Source organism: Engraulis encrasicolus, chromosome 23 (genome assembly GCF_034702125.1).
Source record: "Engraulis encrasicolus isolate BLACKSEA-1 chromosome 23, IST_EnEncr_1.0, whole genome shotgun sequence".
Lineage (NCBI taxonomy): Eukaryota > Metazoa > Chordata > Actinopteri > Clupeiformes > Engraulidae > Engraulis > Engraulis encrasicolus.
In genome coordinates this window covers 15,807,617-15,828,770 of record NC_085879.1, presented here as the reverse complement: position 1 = coordinate 15,828,770, position 21,154 = coordinate 15,807,617, and the positions used below count along the sequence as shown (strand labels likewise).

The 21,154-nt window shown below is 42.4% G+C and overlaps 1 protein-coding gene across 1 annotated transcript; it reads right to left on the bottom strand.

The window, feature by feature from the left end:
- Positions 1 to 8,630: 8,630 nt before the first annotated feature.
- On the bottom strand, positions 8,631 to 20,334 carry simc1 (SUMO interacting motifs containing 1). The gene is made up of 11 exons (XM_063190514.1): positions 20,134 to 20,334; positions 18,494 to 19,489; positions 17,677 to 17,841; positions 17,111 to 17,199; positions 16,647 to 16,716; positions 16,262 to 16,422; positions 15,458 to 15,550; positions 13,504 to 13,632; positions 13,035 to 13,191; positions 11,413 to 11,497; positions 8,631 to 9,328 (listed from the first exon to the last, which is right to left on the bottom strand). Exons 1-11 carry the CDS (start codon positions 20,287 to 20,289, stop codon positions 9,129 to 9,131), a joined length of 2,301 nt encoding a protein of 766 aa, XP_063046584.1. The 5' UTR covers positions 20,290 to 20,334; the 3' UTR covers positions 8,631 to 9,128.
- Between the last annotated feature and the right edge of the window lie 820 nt (positions 20,335 to 21,154).

Below are 21,154 nucleotides of genomic sequence, written 5' to 3'. Positions count from 1 at the left end.
CTATATTGCCCTAATTCTACATTGTTGGGAGTATAGGGGCTTGTCCTATGAGAGAATTTGAAAATGCAGTTGTTAGAAGTGTGATTTTAATGCAATGTGAGAATGCAAATTTATAGACTAGAGTTTCAAGCCCCCCTTGACTCGTGGGCCCCGGGGCCTAGGCCCCGTAGGCCCATGCAGTAATCTGTCCATATGTGTTTGTTTGGAGCTACACAGCAACATATTATCTGGCGTTTTCCGTCATGAAGGATGAGAGAGACGTCTGCTCGGAACACTGTGTTCATTTGAAAATGCTTGAAGTCCCTGAAGGAAAAGCAATAAGGGCGCACGCTCGTTTGTTTTCCAGATGACTCGTGCATGGCTCGTCTTTATTTTCGTCTCATCGTTATTGTTTAGTGTGCAGAGATATCGATACAGCAACATACAGAGTATCATGATACAATACATTCCAGCATATGTAAGGAGTCAATGGTATTATTTAGAGCTGTCTGCAAACACATATTTCAATCTTTTTTTTTGGTGTGTGTTTGTTAAAACAAACCTTGTTTTGAAGGCCTATTTGTTTGTCTCTATCTCTTATAGAATTCAAGGAAGCATTAAAAGTAATGAAGTGGTGTATTACGCAAATAATACTGTATCATAAATGGGCTTGCATGACCATGGGGACCCGGGTTCGAGTCCAGCTGGGACTGTAAAACGCAGGGGCGCCGCCGTTGAAAAGATTCAAAAATTGAAAAAATACTATTCTACTTGTCTCTTACTGTAGAACGTGGTGAAGAGTTCTTAAACTCCAATGTTTTTGCATTACGTATTCTTACTTTATCTACACTTTTCACATGACATTCCATGCACCACCATTTTAACATGAGGGAGAACTTTCAGCTAGCACAGGTTTGACATAGCAGGCATGTGATTGTGACGACTCTCCAACTCAATTAACATTTTGCCCAACCCTGTATGCTTTAATCTTCATTTAGGCCTACGCCCTCTCATTCTACTGACACACAACTCTCACATTTTAATTTGATCAAATCTGAGGGATGCCAGCCACTACACAGACGCATACTGTAGACAGTTGTAGACTGATTTTCTCTCAAGGTTAGTGATGCTTGATTATTTGGCAAAAGCAGACACACAATTGAACACCATTGAATTCTGGTTGACACTTGTTACTGCATTTTGTTTTTGTTTGACACTAAATTATTACATTAGGTATTGCAACAGGACCTCATCATTAGGGGACACTTCTAATAAAAAAGGAACAGGTTTTGCTACCCACAAATGCTTGGCCCCTATATTGCTGCTTGCAACTACAGCACATTTTAATAGAATTTTAGACCATTAGAATGTTCTAGAATGTCATAAGACATTAGAATGTTCTATAAGGCTCTCCTCAGAGACAACGCAAAGGCAACTTCGTGTGCAGACTGAGTGCTGTGGTGTTCATGTCCATGGAGGTCTGCTCTCCACTGATTGGTACCTGCTGTTTGTGGATTTCTGATCGATTGTTTTTTTTTCTGTAGGTTCTTGCAACTGGAACAAAAACCCCCATGCTCTCTGGAGATTGGTGTTCGCCCCTCATTTCACTTGGCCTACTTCTCCCTGATTGATTTCTTTTATAACACCTCGTTATATAATGCTGACCCATCCCTTTCACCCCCCCTCTTCTCCTCTCACGCTCACCCCTGCTCTGTCCATCGCTGGCGAGACCTGTTAATTGGAGACATGGAAGAGATTGTCTTTACTGAAATTCTTTGACTCTATTCGACTAAAAAAGAAAAGGGCGCCAGGCCCTATCGCTCATTCTGCTTTTATGATACATGGGTCTATGATGATGTCTCATGTCCAGTGGCGGAACAACTGCACATAGGGCCCCAGGGCAAGACACTTATAGGGCCCTACATACGACTTGCCATGGTCACAATAGGGCCCCCACCACCAATACAGGAGGGCCCTGGGCCCAGGGGCAAATGCCCTGCTTGCCGCCCCTATCTCCGCCCGTGCTCATGTCCCTACTGTGTTCCTCTCTGCCTTCTGCTTGTATGATACATGGGTCTGTGCAACAGAGGGAGTGTGTAGTAGCTATAGTGTTGTTTGGCCGTTACTGTATTTTTAGCCATCGTACTTTACCACAGACCATCTGTGTCCTGTCTCTCTCTTTTACACTCCTGCTGCCAGTATGCCTGGTTCATCATGCCACATATACAGTACACAGCAAACATTCACAGTGTTAATTCAAGACTTTGAATTTGACACACTCAGAGTAGGACCAACACTGTAAGTAGTAGTACATTGAGTTGTCACTTCAAGTGTTTCTGCGAAACGTACTGTGTTGCTGCGAAACTTACTTTGCCATGCATTTTCTTCAAGCATGCAGAGTACAGTACTTATGTGCACTGCACACACAGAGACAGACAAACAGAGACACACAGACAAACGGAGACACAGACACACAGACAAACACACAGACACAGACACAGACACACACACACTTCATCCACGGCTGCTTCAATCACCATGGTGCCGTCAGTATGCAAACAACGACAGAGTGAAGTGATCCATTTGGTCTAAGAAGGAAAATTATTTTCGTGTCATTCATGTGGTAGGCTTTGATACACAAAGTAAAACTGGTGTCAGAGTGAAAAAAACAGGTTCAGGTACACACTCAAGTAGACTACACTGTAAAACATGAAGGTTTCAAAGAACATTTGACTGATTTGTGGGTGAACTCAAAAGTTATCTGAAGAATCTAAAACTTATAGGGAGCATCCCATGGTTCCACAGAGAGAACCCTTAGCGCCGGCCGGATAGTTCCTCAAAGAACATTTTGTCACTTTGGAGGACCTTTTGGAAAGCCTAGGGGTTCCACCAAGCAACTACAGTTCCATTAGAGAGGCTTTAGGCTAGGGTTAACACTTAGCCTACTGTACAATGGAAACTGAGGTTTCTCCAAGGAACGTTGTCATTTTTACAGTTACCTGTATTCTACTTCTATTTCTATTACACTGCACCAGTCATACACACCCACTGATACAACTGATGCTGTGTCTAACTGTTTATTACTCCATGTACTGTAATGTATGTGTTGATTTTTTCTGTGTTGAATAGTTCAATGCTGTAAAGATTAGTCTGTGTCTGTTCCTTGACTATCCAAACTACCTTGCGTAAAAAAAACAAGCTATGGTCTTACTGTTGAAACAACACTTCAGGTGGACGTTCATCTCAAACCTATTATACACTGTATATCAGAAGTCATAACTTGACTGTTGAAACGACACTTCACTCATGAAAGTTCATAACAGAGCTATTGTATACAGAATATCATACGCCATGACTTGCCTATCAGTTCATCCAGATTCACAGTTTGTTTAGGCAGTTCTCATCTCACATTTGGCAACTCATCACCGGTGTGTAACCACTAGCCAGTGACCACTTGCCACTCTGGCGATGACAGGAAAAATCAACACGTTCACTCTCTACAAAAACACTACATGCAACCATTGCTGTCACCACGCGATGTTGTTGTCAACTGCAGGGTGCCACTTGAGTGATAGCCTATAACAGACATTTAATGCTGCATCTGGAAGGATGTAAAAAACATTTGTTGATACTGTAACAATTTTCTGACAGTGGTAAAAGCCTACATGAAAGAGGGCAGCAGCGGGCTAGTGGAATTGATCTTTCAATCTGTGGGTTATAGGTTTGACTCCCACCTGACCTGTCCCTAAACCTCCATGCATGGCTGAAGTACCCTTGAGCAAGGCACCTAACCGCACATTGCTCCAGACACTGTAACCAGTAACCAATAATAGTTGTAAGTCGCTTTGGATGAAAGCATCATCTACGGTAAGTGTGATGTAATGTGAAGAGGAAGTCAAACATCGCGTGCAGCACCCTTGGTACCACCTGTTGCAACAACCCCTTGTCAGATATACTGTACGTATAACCCCCACTGACTGGCTGTAAGAGTGAAAGGAAAGTGGTAGCCCCTGCTGTGCAATTGGGCCTGGCCCCTTGGGATATACTATAGGACTGTTCATTAACCTACCACCACCCACCACAGCCTCTCATTTATACAGTGTGTATGCCGACGCGCATCCATGAGAGAGATATGTTTGAGTTGAGCAATGTGTATTATGTGTATGCATGTTGCTTTGGAATTAATAATCAAGGAGCTCCGTTGCGAAATGACGTATATCCATTTTGAGAAATGCATTGCTTTTTGCTTTTTTTTTTGCATTGGGCACTGCATTGCAAAATGTATTTTATATAGGTTTTAAAACTATGTTCTCAAAATACTTGAATGGCAAGACTTCACACATAGATGATAGGACAACTGAACTGTCATTTCCAATAATAAAAAAATAATAAATGCAAATAAAAAAATAAATTTCTTGTTCACTCAGAAAAAAACTAAATGCTATTAATGTTTGAAAAAGAAATGAATAGACCAAGGATATGGGTCACTGGAACAATGTCGTGTGATCTGAAGAGACCAAGATAAACAACTTTACCAGAGATTCTTTAAGTATATAGAGATATGCCAACATAATAGGTTGCTATGGGCACCTAACGTGACCAGGTTGCAGTCTGCCTAAAGGGGTGTGTCATAATGCTCCTAGAATAGAACAGTCCTTAGGTCTGCCTAGGTCTGCCTAAAGGGGGATCCCCCCCCCCTCCCTCTTATAATAGAATAATAATTATAGAACCCGGAAACAATGGGCCAATGGAACCTCTCTCTCTCTACTCTCTCTGACTTTACTTTAGATGGTGTCAAGCATGTGTGGTGGTAAACAAGTGAGTTTTACAAAAAAGTGAATCCTCTCAACAGCCAAGCATGGTAGTGGGACTGACATGGTTTGGGGATGCATGAATGCTGTCAACATTGGCAATCTGAAATACACCTAAAAGAAACATGCATGTCAACATGCACTGTGACTACTGAGGCAGATCATGATATTCTCCATAGGATTGCATTCAAATCTCATACCAATCTATTTAAGCCAGGTGCACACTCAAGTTCAATGAAAAGAAAGGTTGAAATGCACACCGATGACCTCCCTTTTAATCCCTTTTCATTTTGAGACGATTCGAGCCAACACGGCCCCTTTTCTACCGGGTTTCAATCTGGGGTGTACTCACTTTTGTGGGTACATGTTCAAACATTAATGGCTGTATTTTGTTTTTTCCTGAGTGAACAAGACATTTAAGCGGTTAAATATGTTGTTAAAAGGTCACTAAACTTTGTGTCAAAGTGACATTTTTTTATGCTTTCCCATGAAAAGATATACTCACAAATCTGCCAAAACTGCAAGGGGTGTACTCACTTTCGTGATATACTGTACTGTATCTACAAGGACACAAGGGAATGTTATTGTCACATAGCCCAACAGTAGATGTGAACTCAGATGGCTTGTCATATCCAGAGATGGATTTTGACTCCCCTGGCCCCTGGGCCTGACAACAAAAAAGCCCCCAGCCTTCATGGGTGTTGCGAGTTCACAAAAGGATTCAGGCTGTCATAATAGACACGACAAGACGCCGTACATTTAAAAAAAAAAAAAAACATGAAAAGCTATTTGGAATATCTTTTGAAAAACAGCTATCCATGGTCTGTAAATGTCAGTTCTAAAATACCCTGTGTCATGTCACTTGTGAGGGGGTGAGCCTTTCCTATTTTGTTCGTGTTGGATCTACAGTAGACAAGTAATCTCAGACATAAAAACACAAATAAGAGAAGAATAAAGTCAGAAAGACCTCTTGTTTGCACAGAGCAGTCACGATGTACTCACAATGTCCCTGGGATGATCAATATGTAGACAGCATCTGCAATTGCAACTGTGGAAAGAGGAGACCTTGAGAAAGGATGAACCCCTGAGTTGATGCGAAGTGTGTGTGTGAGTGTGTGTATGCGCGCGTGTGTGTGTGTGTGTGTGTGTGTGTGTACACAGATGTGCCCTGACACCCTCATTGACAAACATACCTGTCCTTGAGTTTGCTGTTCTTCTATCCCCCGCAGGTTGCCATGGTTACCGCTAAAGACAAATGTTTGTGTTTTCACACTCTACAGGTAACCGCCGTTGCTTGGTATCTTCCATGGGGGGAGACAGACACAGGGATGGAGGGAGGGGGTGTGCGTGAGAGAGAGAGAGAGAGAGAGAGAGAGAGAGAGAGAGAGAGAGAGTTGGAGGATTACAGGATTTTGGGAGCATTCTGATTAAAATGATGTGGCCCTCTTTTTTTTTTTTAAGATTGGATTACCACTACCGACTCAAAAACTCGGCCGCACTTTAAAAAATGAATTTCTCCTTTCTGGGGTGATTGTGGAACCAATGTGTTGTCTGTTATGTAGCCTACTGCTCCATCAGAGATTTGTCAACCTATTTCAGGCCAAGGATCCCATGCCCAATTGTGACTAGGCAGAAAAGTACATCACATTCCATATTGTGGCCTTACGGGCATCGTGTAGCTCATGTTTAAAAGTGCTTTTTAAGGGCGTACATAACGGGAAAAACATTTTTGTGACGTTTAACATTTTTGTGACATGGTTTGTTTATGGAACCTTTTGGTATCTCTTTAAGGCTGTGGTTGGGTTGGGGAAGGGTCATACTGTATCACATTTTGGAGAGCCCCTGCACTTACTCTACCATACTACTCAGCACTTGCTACCATTAAATTACGTACACTTAGCTGACTATTATCACTACATTATAAAATTACTACTACTCTTGAAATGCATAAACAGGCTGGCTATTGGTTTCATTTTGGTCTGTATACACAGAAATGTCATTGCATTACATTACACAATGCAGATGCTTTAGTGATATGTTGGAGTATTTATTCATTTATGGAAATGAAAATAAGGTGGAGTATCATATGCTGTGAAGTTGCAGTTGGGATTAGACTGGCTCTGCTGCGTGTAGGAGGGGGGCTAGCATGCGCGTGGTGCACTGAGTGCTTAGTTCTGCAAGCACTGGTACTACTGAAGCCTAATCTTGTACTATACTATATACTGTATTACAATAGTAGTCCCCTATGTTTTTCACAATGTACACACCACAGTCTTAAGTTAAAAAATACTGTTACTGTAGTACCTTTTCCAGGAAAATATGGTCTCTGTCTCCTCCCACCATTATTTGTATTTATTTATTTTAAAATATTTTTAGGGGCTTTTTTATGTTTTTATTTGACAGAACAGTCGAAGATGGTGACAGGAAGCGAATGGGACAGAGAGACAGGGGAGGATCTGGAAATGACCCTGGCCGGACTCGAACCGGGGTCCCCGAGGGCATGCAAGCCCAAATGTGGGGGACTTGGCGCGCTGCGCCACAGCGCCCACCCCACCATTATTTTTTACAGAGCAAATATCATAATAACAGTTAAATAATAAACATGCATGGTTGTTGAAGGGCTGGTCTGAGTATTTAAAAAAAAACTGCTGATCTCCTGGGATATTCATGCACATCCCTCTCTAAGCTTTACAAAGATGCTCAGAAAAAGAGGACACATCCAGACAGTTGCAGTTCTGTGGGTGGAATGTCTTATTAATGCAAAGGTCAGAGGAGAATAGCCAGACTGCTTCGAGCTGATAGACAGGTAACAGTAACTCAACCACTCGTTACAACCAAGGTATGCAGAACAGCATCTCTGAACGCACAGCACGTCAAGCCTTGAGGGAGATGGGGTACAGCAGCAGAAGGCAACACTGGGTGCCACTCCTGTCAGCTAAGAAGAGGGAATTGAGGTTAAAATTTGCACAATTGGACAATGGAAAATTGGCAAAATGTTGCCTGGTCTGATGGGTCTCAGTTTCTGCTGAGACACTCGGATGGTAGCGTCAGAATTTGGCATCAGCAACGACAACATGGATCCGTCCTGCCAGTGTGTCAACAGTTCAGGCTTGTGTGTAATGGTGTGGGGTATTTTCTTTGCCACACTTGGGGCCCCTTAGTGCCAATTGAGCATTGCTGCAATGGCACAACTTACCTGTCCTGAGTATTGTTACAAGCAGTTAAGGCAGTTTTTTGTTTTTAAAGAGATGTTTTGGTCTTTTATTTCTTTATTTAAAACAGGACAGTGAGAGTGTGACAGTAAATGAGTGGGCGAGAAAGAGGAGAACTATCGGCACAGGATCTCGGATTGGAGTGGTACGGCATCTTAGCTCATTTAGCCACCGCGCCCCAGGTAGGGCAGTTGTGAAGGTGAAAGGCAGTCCAGCCCGCTACTAGCAAGGGGTACCTAATAAAGTGGCCAGTGAGTGTACATAGTGCATTTAAATCCAAACATACAACAGTGTGAAATGCATGTGGATATTTCATGTATGCATGTGTGTGTGTGTGTGTGTGTGTGTGTGTGTGTGTGTGTGTGTGTGTGTGTGTGTGTGTGTGTGTGTGTGTGTGTGTGTGTGTGACTTTTAAACCTTTGCAATATTACAGTATCGGAACATGAACGTATCAAAATTGGGATTTTAACGCCATCTGCTGGTAGATTATTGCCATGACTAAAACAGGAATATTTTTTTCACCAACACCTGCTTAGACCGATAGGCTATTGTCATTGGCATTCACATGGCATTGGCATTCACGTTCCCTTTAATTAGTTTGTCAATTACAAAATCATTCTTAATTACTGGCTCAGCAAGATAGAGGAAATGTAAAGAATGAACCGCACTGTATGCTGGTGTAAACGAATCAGTCCATTACCAGCTACGTCTAAATTCCTCTCAGTGTGTGGGATTGTCCCTCACGCAGACACATTATGAAAATAAATAATGAATTTAAATGTACAAATGGCACATTTTTTTATTTTTTCAAATATTTGAAAATGTGAAAATAGACACTCTCAGAGGTCCACAAAGCTTAAATTCATAGTAAAAGATTATGCTACATTCCAATAACACATTAGTAAATAACACATTGTTTTAAAAAAAATGTAACAAAATAAATTATTGATTTATAAAAACATTTCAATTAAAATAATATTCCCTTTTCTAAAAAAAATAAATAACCTGTATTAACTTTCTATTTACAGTTTTTGGGCTTTAGAATTTGGAAATAAAAAATGTAATCTATGAACAAAAGAATTAAATCCTATGAACCACACAATCTCCTTCATCAAGTAGCTTTTAACTAATCTTGTAAATGAGCCCTCAGAAGAGCCAGTGGGTCCTGCACCTGTTGTGGAGGTGGGCAGCCCAAGTCTCTCTCGGCTCTGGCCAGAAAGGCGTCGCTGGCGTCCTGCACCATGGATCGCGTTACCCTGTCGTGGACCGTCCAGTTCGGGTCCCGGCTGTACGTTGAACGATCCGTTATGGAGCAGCGGAGGTGACCTGATAACAGAAAGGGAGATGCTTAAAGTCTTAAAAGTTTGACCAAGTTATTAAAAAAAAATATTGCAATGCAATGCTTGGCGTTTCACTGCATTGCAGCAGTAGTACACATTAAATTATTCTTGTTACAAACTATTACAATGTACAGTATGTATTAGCAGCTGACCATTGCATGGCACAAAGTGGATAGGTAACGGGTTGTAAATAAATAAATAAATTAATTAATTTAAATAAATAAATAGATAGTAGTGTTCCTGCTAGATTAACAATGCAATGTAGAACTAACCACAAAAGGCTGTCAAATAATAGATCTTTCATAGTTTTATCCATTACCGCAGTACAGGCCAGAAGCAGAAGACATTATTCTACACACTATGAACAGCTTTGTGTATGTATGTGAGGATCTTAAATGGCTCTCATAGCCAACTCACACCATCACGTTAAGCTAGAGCAGGAGTGCGCTTATCCATGTTTTACCACAGAACATGTGAAGAAAAAACAGATAATTCCGCACACTGTTGCTGCTCACCGACTTAACACAACGTTGACACCTGCCGAAGACCTCTTGAGGTCAAAATATTGTCTTCATAAATTGGTGAGCAGCAACAGTGTGCAGATTTTTCTTCTAATTCTTCACGTTAGTAGTTTGATCCGGCACCTGTTTTATTTGATGTGCGCACATTCTGGACACTAGTTTTAAGCACAAAATACAGCAGTGAAAAAGAACCACAAACACAAACACACACCAACACACATACAGTCAATCCGGAAAGTATTCACAGCGCTTCACTTTTTTCACATTTTATTATCTTACAGCCTTATTCCAAATGCTACAAATGAATCTCTGTTGTCAAAATCCTACACAAATTATTCCATTATGACCATATGAAAAACAAGTTGTCTTGACAGTTTTGAAAATTTATAAAAATAAAAAACAAAGAAATCATATTTACAAAAGTATTCACAGCCTTTGCTTAATACTTTGTAGAACCACCTTTGGCAGCAACTACATTCCTTTTTTCATTTCAAAATGAAAAGGGATTAAAAGGGAAGTCATCGGTGTGTGTTTCAACCTTTCAGTACATTGAAATTGTACATTTTGAGTCTGCACCTGGCTAAAATAGATGGGTGTGAGTTTTGAATGAAATCCTATGGAGAGCATCATGATCTGCTTCAGTAGTCACAGTGCATGTTGACATGCATGCTTCTTTAGGTGTAATTCAGATTTCCAATGTTGACAGCATCCATACATCGCCAAACCATGTCAGTCCCACAACCATGCTTGACTAGCCAGATGATGCACTTTTTGTGTAAAACTCACTTGTTTACCACCACACATGCTTGACGCCATCTAAAGCAAATTTGTTTATCTTGGTCTCAAGAGAGATGAACAGACCAAGGATATGGATCACTGGAACCATGTTGTGTGGTCTGATGAGACCAAGATAAAAAATAATTGCTTTAGATGGTGTTGTTAAGCATGTGTTGTGGTAAACAGGTGAATTTTACCAAAAAAGTGCATCATCTGGCTAGTCAAGCATGGTAGTGGGACTGACATCGTTTGGGGATGTATGAATGCCGTCAACATTGGAAATCTGAATTACACCTAAAGAAGCATGCATGTCAACATGCACTGTGACTACAGAAGCAGATCATGATACTCTCCATAGGATTTCATTCAAAACTCACACCCATCTATTTTAGCCAAGTGCAGACTCAAAATGTACAATTTCAATGTACTGAAAGGTTGAAACACACACCGATGACCTCCCTTTTAATCCCTTTTCATTTTGAAATGAAAAAATGAATAGTTGCTGCCAAAGGTGGTTCTACAAAGCATTAAGCAAAGACTGTGAATACTTTTGTAAATATGAGTTTTGTTTTTTATTTTGAAAAATTTTCAAAAACCTCAAGACAACTTGTTTGTCACATGGTCATAATGGAATAATTTGTGTAGGATTTTGACAACAGAGATTAATTTGTAGCATTTGGAATAAGGCTGTAAGATAATAAAATGTGAAAAAAGTGAAGCGCTGTGAATACTTTCCGGATTGACTGTATTTATCCAGGACATGAGTGTGTACCTTTCATGACCTTCTCATAGCTGAGCAGGAGCATCCAGATCATCTTAACCAGCTCCTCCCACCTCCTCCAGTCCTCACTGCCATCCTGATGACAAAAAATAACAATTCATTATCATTCTTGACACCACTTTGAATGTGCAATACAGACCCTGGCAGCTGCGTTTTGGACACACTGTAGTCTGCCCAATGCTTTGATGGGAAGACCATAAAGGACACTGTTATAGTAGCCAAAACGGGAGGTGATGAAAGCATGGATCAGAGTCTCTGCGACGGAGTCTGGCGGTGAGGTTCTCTGCAGAGTCTGCAGATGTTTTTGAGGTGGAAGAAGGCAGATTTGGTGGTGCTTAGGTTACAGTCCAGGATAACATCCAAGTTGCTCACTTCTTGGAAAGGCCTGATGGTACAACCATCCCACATTCAATAGCATATCACCAACTTCTTTGGACAGAGATGGGAGGCCATCAGTATGAGCTCTGTGATGTTCAGTTTGAGTAGGTTGGCGGCCATCCATGTCTTAATGCAGGCAGTGAACTAGTGATAGGGGAGGGAGATGGGCAGATGTAGAGCTGGGTGTTGTCAGCATAGCAGTGCTGAGTCCATGTTGACGGATGATCTGGCCAAGAGGGAGCTATACAGTATGTAGATGGTTAACAGCAGGGGACCAAGAAGTATATTTATTATCTTAAACATACACTTGGAAAAGGTTCGATCCGTGTGAGTGTGGGTGTGTGTGTGCATAAGTACAGTTTGCATGAACACATTTAAAATGTTAATTTTATTTCCCTGTGTAAAATTAATACACACGCATATACAATTTTTCAGCGTATTTGAGTACCATGAAAAGCGCTAAACAAAACAGATCTATTATTATTATTTCTGTCCGTTTGTCCATGCATCTATCTACCGATCAATCGTATGTGTGTGCATGCATGCATTTCTAGAGACAAAGCAATTTAACTAGATGGCTGCATTGATCATGTCCTCTCCTTTTGCCAACCTCTTCCTTTTTACCTCAGGTGCTGTTTACATGTACACGGATATTTTTTAAAATGCAGATATTTTTATCTGCTTAGGTTTACATATAAACGAGACATCCATTTATATGTAAATCATACATCCGTTTATACGCAATACGTATACCAGAGATCCGTTTACATGTAAACAAGAGACAAAAACCAATGTGTTTTAAAAAATATCCACATACATTTTAACAGCTTCTTAGTTTCAGCTCCTTTTGTACGCCTGTGGTGTATGTGAAGAAACTGACCATGAAGAGAAGTTTGTTGGCATGTTGAAGGAAGTGACACTGCAGTGAAGCACATTTTATTCCTCAAAGGAAAATACTTAATACAGAGAACAGTTAATAATGTCTATCTACGTCTATAATTTCTGTCTATTACTCTATCCATCAACTCATCTACCCATCCATCTGTGTTTGTCTTTATAAATACAACTATCTGCTTCAATTTATATATAGCTGCAAATGCACTCAACCTTTTGTTCCTTTGGTGCCTATGATCTCATTTCGCTTCTCACTGTAAATCAGCACTCGATTCCTTTGTATAGTCTAGTGCACATATAGGCATCGGCAATAAAGAGGACTTTGACGTTTGAAGTCGTACCGTTGGATCTGGTGCCAGAGTGGTGTGTTGCAGGAAGTGTAGCAGCAGGGTGAGGGACATGGGGATGGGCACTTTCTGAGGACACTCGTAGTCCAACAGCAGCTCCAGGAGCTTACACCTCAGCAGACTGCTCTCCAGCGTGTCCAGAAGAAGTAGCCTGGTGGAGAGAGAGAGAGAGAGAGAGAGAGAGAGAGAGAGAGAGAGAGAGAGAGAGAGAGAGAGAAAGAGAGAGTTTCACACTTTTTCCATGCAAACACACACCCACAGCGACACCCACAACGACACACATACACACAGAAAGAGACAGGCGCGCACGTGCACACACACATGCGCACACACACACACACACACATGCGCACACACATGCGCACACACACACACACACACACACACACACACACACACACACACACACACACACACACACACACACACACACACACACAGAAACAGACAAGCGCCCACACACCTCTGTTCCCGCATTGGAGAGGCGATAATGATCTGGAAGAGCTCCTGGGCGAGTTTGTTGGAGCTGCAGGTGGGGGTACGATCTACCTCCAAGGTCAAGACCAGCATCTTCTGAAACAGCATCACCATCCTGTAAAATACAGTGGACATGCTTCATTGATCCAGAAGGTAATTAAAGTGCCCAGAAGCATACACAAAACATGCAACATTGCACAAATCAGATAATCTGTGTGGACACTTTTTATTTCTGACCGAGTCCAATTTTCATTGTGACACAGCACACCAAAGTACACAGTGCACACTTCAGGGGGTGGTGCGATAGCCTAGGCACCAGACATGGAGGATGGGGGAGAGCGCCATTCACTCCCACCTGGCAGAGTTCAGATTTGAATCTGCAAGCAAAACGCCTTAACTACTTGCTTGCATGGGTGACCCAATACTACCACACACTGCAACAAAGCACAGGGAAGGCCACGCCATATCACTGACAGTGACACATAATGACCTTACTTCGGCAATAAAATGCAAATCACAATCACATTATTTGAAGGTTCTGAAAAAAATAAATACGCTTAATTAATAGAAATGCAAAACGTTCCATACAGGGCTCTAAATTAACACACGCCAACCCGCCAAACACGGGTGAAAATTAATTTTGGCTAGTAGAAAAAAATACCTACCCGCCAATTTGGCTAGTAGCGCCCGAGTACAGTAAATTATGAACGGTAAACCGCTGCTCTGACGAACGTTAGACGGCGAGATTTCCTACATTACCCATGGACCCTAGCGTCACGACGTAGCCTCCCACCGTGGGCTTTCCAGTGCAGAGAGCGGCAACTCCATGCTGTTGCGCACACCAGGATTGAAAACATTTCAGACGACCAGCCTTCTGTCAGCTAAGCTGCGCTCACACTATTCTGACAGGCAGCTCTCCTCCTATGCTCTCGTCGCTTTCGCTACAACCTTTTTTAACGTCACTACTGCTATTATTACTATATGAACCTTGCTGTAACAGGCTGCATTTTTGAAGCAGCGAGGCACTGACCGTTTCAATAACAGGACGCAGATTATGCATAGAGCTACAGCTACTGTTCTGTAGACTATGTTTTGTGCGAGTGATGAGAATGTGTCGGGGGTTAGAGCAAGGTTCTGTGTGTTGGTGAATGCAAGTAGGCCTAGTAATTGTAACAGTAATAATAGTGACGTTAAAAATGAGTGGTTGTGGAACGAAATAGCGACAAGGGCAGAGGAGGAGAGCTGACTGTCAGAGTAGTGTGACCGTAGCTGTCAGTTCAGTTGTCTTCTGAAATGTTCCGAGTCCTGGCGCAACTAATTTGGAAAGCCCACGCCATCGGAAAGAAAAAAAGCAACCAACGACGAAGCTGTGGAAGTAACAAAGGAAGCGAAGATTCCCGAGATATTATTTACTTTTAGTTAAACTAGGCTTCTTGTCATTTTGTTGCGCGTGGTAGAGAAGAACTCCTCCTAACCTCTCTCCCCTCCTTTTCCTCTCATCTCTTCTGTGTGGTTTGGCTGTGTGCTTGGTTACTGTATGTTAAAGGTCTGTTATGTGAGTGGCTTGTGTGATGTGATTCAGCTGTTTTCAGAGGAATTGAACAAAAACTAATCAAATTGATTAGGCCTAAGTAATGAAAGTAAAAAATAAAGCAGAAGTTAAAAAATAATTTAAAAATATATAGCCTATAATATGCTTATTATGTAGGCATATAGTAGGCTAGCCTATGCAGGCCTATAGTGTATCTGTGTTGTAGAAATAGTTGAACAAAATGACCATAATAATAATTTTTTTTAAAAACTAGCCTAGGCTAATGCATAGTTTATTTTGGCGAGATAAAAATGGCTAGTTGAACTTCTGTTTGGCTGGTAAGAAAAAATGTCCACTAGCCAAATTGGCTGGTGGTGGAAAAAGTTAATTTAGAGCCCTGGTTACATACCTGAGATGTTCATTCATTTCTTTGATGGGCCGTTTCCTTTCCTTGCAAGTCACAACCATGGAAACCGCTTCAAACAGCCAGGAAATAAGTTCTCTGAAAGAAGATGGCATATATTTAAAAATATAGTGGTGGTGTGAAAGAGAGGTGTCAATCCCTGAGTTCAGAAAGTAAAAAAACCCTAGTGGGTTTTCCTGCCAATACATGTGACTTCCCCAAATAGCTGAGCTAACTGTCCTGGGAGTGATGATCAGCTAATCGAGAGCTGGAAGGTTTGTGTCAGAACTTTTTAATCCGTCTGAACACTGGATTTGTACCTCTGCTGTACTTGATTGTGAAGAAGAATGTCATGTTGGTGCCTGAATATATGGAGCCATGCTTGAAACATCCTCACACAGGAGGATGGAATAGAACGCTGGTTAAGCTAGTCCCCCGCTGGCTACACCTGTACATATTCCAGGATTTTCATGACCAGTGGGAACCCTAGCCAAAGATGGGCCTAATGCTTACTTCAGAGGTAGCTCATGGAGGCTAGCAAATTCTGATGTGCTCCTCAACAAATAGTGTTTCAATGGCTAATAGTGCTATTAACTGATATCCCATGACTGTCCATAGTTACAAGCACATCAATTGCACTAATCAGTTTAAGTTATTAGTCAGTTATAGTCAAAATCCTGCCACAATTACCTAATTATTAACTCTACGAAAGTAGCTGCAAACCTCTGCATCGTCGGCTAAGCATTTCAGACCCTGAGCCAAGACCCATGATCCATCCATCCATGTGTAGTGAGTGCTGTATGTCCTTACCTGACATGGGTGAAGCTTTGCTCACAGGACAGTATGGCCTTGGTGATGGTCAGGTGCAGCTTTTGGAGGTAGAGGTGGCGCTGGAAGTCATCTTCCAGAATTTGCAGTACGTACTGCAGGAGCATGCGTCTGACTTCAAGGCGAAGGCTTTTCGTGCCGACCTATTGGTGAACATCATAATAAGAGCATTACATCACATGATGCATTACACATATTCACACGTTGTTGATGAAATATGAAAACATATGAATACAATGAATGAATGTTCTTTTATTAAAATAAAATAAATTTATATTTTTTTTACACGACTAGACGTCTTCCGCATTCAGATAAATACAGCCCAGGCCAAAACATGAACAAATAATAAACCAACATTAATACCAACCTGCTGGTCCATCACAGATGTTAGGAGCTCCCAGTCCCATGTAAGATTGTAGATATCTGCTGGACGAAATCTGTGTGTGGAAAAACAGCAAGCCATAGATGACCTTGTAAATACTATGCCCACATCCTTTCAAGAGCCACAATGCAGCCATTCTTACAAATAATACATGCAGATCTACCCCATTAATAATCACAACAACTGTAAATACTGTTCTGAATTAGTAGAGCGCCATTCAGATAAGAACTATTACACATCAAGGCGCTGACATTTCATGTCATTATAAACCATTTCATGTGCAGTTACAACTACTTTCGTAAAACTTGGTTGACACATCCTCGTTACCAATTTTGCCTGCATAGCATATTAAACAGATTATCAGATAAGGGACAGTGGACACCTAGGACCCCTAGTCAGATCTAGCTGTTCCTTGTTATTGATTGAAAACAACAAGTCAATGAACTCACATCTGAACTCTCATCAGTAAACTGTAGGCCTCCACCGCCAACACGTCAGGGCAGCCTGGGTCCAGCAGAATCCCGTTCAGGAGGTGCACCTACAAGTACCAGAGGACAAGAGGACAAGAGGAGGAGAGTGATAGAGTGAGAGGTACCATGAGGAGATGAGGAAGAGAAGAGGAGGAGAAGGAGAGCGACAGCGTGAGAAGTACCATGAGGTTCAGCCAATTCCATTGACCTTAACGGTTCATTTTTACACAACAATGGCGGCTCATGCTCCAGAACGTGGGCATAGAACACACAACACATAAAGTGAGATAAATGCAAATGTAATTCACATTGATTTAGTCTTGTTCTTCATGTCTTTTTCTTAACATGCTTAATCTTGCTTGTTATGTAGAGGTTCTGTGTTCCTCTCAAGTGAACAGAAAGCCACTGCCTACAATCTATCTATCTACCACTACCTAACAACTATCTTTGAATCTATGTGAATCGTGTCACCAGCTACCTTCCTGTACCTAGCTTGTCACAACCCTGAATTCCATGGCTCTGATAATGTCTATATATATGCATACCATGATGTCAGGGGGTGGGTAGTAGCGCGGCTGCAGGAAGTCCGAGAGCAGCTGCAGGGTGCCCTCTGGGTAATTCTCCTCGATGGTGCTGTAGACCAGACTGAGGCCCTGTCTGCACAGCAGCTCAGGCGGCCCGTAGCCTTCCTCCTCCGCCTCATCGTCAGCCTACCGTGGTGTGATAACAGGGAGGGAGGGAGAGGGAGAGAGAGAGAGAGAGAGAGAGAGAGAGAGAGAGAGAGAGAGAGAGAGAGAGAGAGAGAGAGAGAGAATTTATGAGGGGGGGGGGTCACATCAAAAACACATCAAATGTGCTGTCCCAACACTTACAGTAAAAGGTGCTGTAAAATGTGTTTGCTGCTAGTAGTCACATACTGTAATAGTGCTGCTATGTCACCAAGGGAATTGTGTTCTTTTCAGATTCCAGTAAGAAACAACACCTGCGGATGATCTTCACATTTCAGTGCAGTAGACCAAAATAATTGGTTCCAAAGGAAATGACAGTGTCTTACAGCTTAAACAAGGCCTAATAAATAATAAAGCAGGGGACAGCTGTGGACTAATGCTTAGGGAGATGGTCTTGAAATCAGAGGGTTGCTGGTTCGAATCCCGCCACTAGCCTCTCCCTGTAACCAATACCCAGTAAGTCGCTTTGAATAAAAGCGTCAGCTAAATTTAATGTAATGTAATGCAAAGCCATTGCAGGACAAATCAAATATGTACACCACTGTATACATACAGACATTAATACAGATGGAAACATAATACACGCGGCTTTGCATACAAGTATTGAAGAAGAACAAGAAGAAGAGCTTCTCACCACATCTTCCACCACTGCCCCCATGTGTCTCTTCAATTTCTTCAACTGGATGTGAGAAATGATCTGTTGCTGATGCGGGCCCAGCTCTTCAGGCATCCCGAGATCAGGATCGGACATTGTTATACAGTCTGATTCGTCCAAAGAATTACTAGTGTCAACGGGCCTTTGCTGATTGTCCTCCAGTCGCTCGCCCTGTTCTTCAGGTGAAGTAGGGCTACTTTGAAGAGGAGGAACGTCATGTTGATGTTCTGAAGATATGGAGGACTCAGAAGGTCTACTGACAACAGACACAGACACAACAGAACTTTCTTGGGTATGAGCGGTCTGACTTGCTGCTATGGTCAATCTGAACATAGAATTTGGGGCTGAGGCCTCATGTGAAGATGGACAAGATGCCGCCATCGCCGCCGACTGTTGGTCATGTGAATCAGTGATACCCATCCTTTCCCTGAAGTCTGGAATGTTTGGTTCGCACAGTGATGGAACTGGAGTAACATCAGATGGGTTATGGTGGCTGAGGGCAGACAATATGCTTTCTGAAGCAGGTGACTTGAGTAGATCAACCCTTTCCAACACACGCAGCTGAACACCTTGAAAAAGAGGACCAGGCTCTGTTGAACCTGCCGTTGGGGAATTTCCAACAGAAATGACTGGGTCTGGATTTAGTGTGGCAGGCAACATAACTTGACAGTCATCCTCAGGTTGAAGGATGGGTTCTACTTGGTTTGGCACTGTCAGGTCTACACACACAGGGGGCAAAGATTTCACTGTCCCTGTGGTCTTTGACTTTGGTTTCTTCCCAACTGTGAGAGACGGCAGAATCTGACACTCGTCCTGATCACCCCCGCTATCTGCCAGAGCAGAAATATCAGACACTATTTCCTCAAGTTGACTCAAGTCCACAACTTCAGTTGAATCCACCGAGATAGACAGGGCTGAATCACGTTGGCACCTCCGGGGGCGTCGCCGTCGAAGTTTGGACAAGGGAATAAAAACCTAAACAAATACACAAAGAATTAAGTCTCAGTAGGCCTATGTGGCCACTCTCCAACACACCAGTTGCTTGGATAGTTTCTGTACCAATGACAGAAGGTTTGTTATATGATTGAAGTTTGGTGGTTGGCTTCATGTTTGTTGGCTTTAGCCAGTCTACTGAAGATATATGATTTACATTGCTAACTAGGCTAGCATGCGCTGCGCGGGATGTTGTGGTTGTTGACTGGTTTTGTGCAATGTAGACTACATTAAAACACTACAACTCTTCTTTGGGAGGAAACGGGTAACTAAGTCAACGGCTAGCTAACCTCATGAACAAAGAGTCCCTCGCTAACTTACTTAATGGTACCAGTACATGGGCTAAATGTCAGTGAAATTATGGTATTCATAAGGAAACATGTAACAGTATTTGCATCTCACCCACCTAATGTCAACTCCTGCGCGCGTAAACTGTCAAGCACAAGTTAGCCAAGTGCCAACAGGTGTAATCAAGCTTCAACCTACTGCTAGCTTACCTTCAGTTTTACCTGAACATACAAGTGACAAGTGACGTTACAGTGCAGTGCACGTTCTAGGTTTATGATTGACACAATGAAATAGTCGCTGCACGTGCAAATAACAACAGGTAATCCACTGCAACGCACCGGCTTTACAGGAATCCAGTCCGTTGTGATAAATGGTCTCGCATCTTCTTTGGTGGCGTCACTGAAACAACCCACCACCTCTAGGTCGGAGTCCGAATCACTACCTGAGCTTAAAGATATGATGTCCTCCATTCCTTTGGCAAATATACAAGCCATGTAACTGCACTGAGGCACATCTGTGTACACAGGCACTGTTGTGACCTTCACTTCCGCGTTGTTGTGACAGCCCCTTCCTAGAACGTCTGTGTTTTAACCCTGTAGTTGCCAATCCCATTACAGAGGAGGTGGGCGAATGTGAGTAGGAGCAGAACTGGACATACATGCAAATCTTTCCAACAATGTGGATAGATAGATAGATAGATAGATAGATAGATAGATAGATAGATAGATAGATAGATAGATAGATAGATAGATAGATAGATAGATAGATAGATAGATAGATAGATAGATAGATAGATAGATTGATTGATTCATGGTCTTCACCCCCCACCTCTCTCTCTCGTCTCACACACACACACACACACACACACACACACACACACACACACACACACACACACACACACACACACACACACACACACACACACACACACACACACACAGGGATCAGTAATAACAAGGCCTATTTGCATTCTACAGCAACACACACTAGGCCCCACAGCGAAGCTTCACTATCTCAGTAGGCTACTAGTTGAGCCATAGATTCTTTAGGTCTCTTCTACAAGGGATGTGGTTGAGCTGACCACAGCACAGCATCACACAGCCTTGATCTGTATGAAGAGAGCCATAGGGGCTTCAAAGATAACATACACTGGGCCCTATAGCTGAACTGCATCAGGAGTTCCTCCTACATAGCGGAAGTCCAGAACAGGGGTTTTCAAAGTGGGGGCAAGGGACCCCTGGGGGTCGCAAGGAGGTGCGAGCTGGGGGGCACAGCAGATTGGACAGTTGTATTAGATTCGAAACTGGACATGCATACGCCCAGTATAGCAAGAACACTGACTGGGCCCATGGTGGA

Coding starts and splice junctions, on each gene's coding strand:
- simc1 (XM_063190514.1), bottom strand. CDS start 20,289: ATGGCTTGTATATTTGCCAAAGGAATGGAGGACATCATATCTTTAAGC. Junction 15,551..16,261: donor CAAAGCTTCACCCATGTCAG/GTAAGGACATAC, acceptor ATCTTCTTTCAG/AGAACTTATTTCCTGGCTGT. Junction 13,633..15,457: donor GAAATGAATGAACATCTCAG/GTATGTAACCAG, acceptor TGTATTTTACAG/GATGGTGATGCTGTTTCAGA.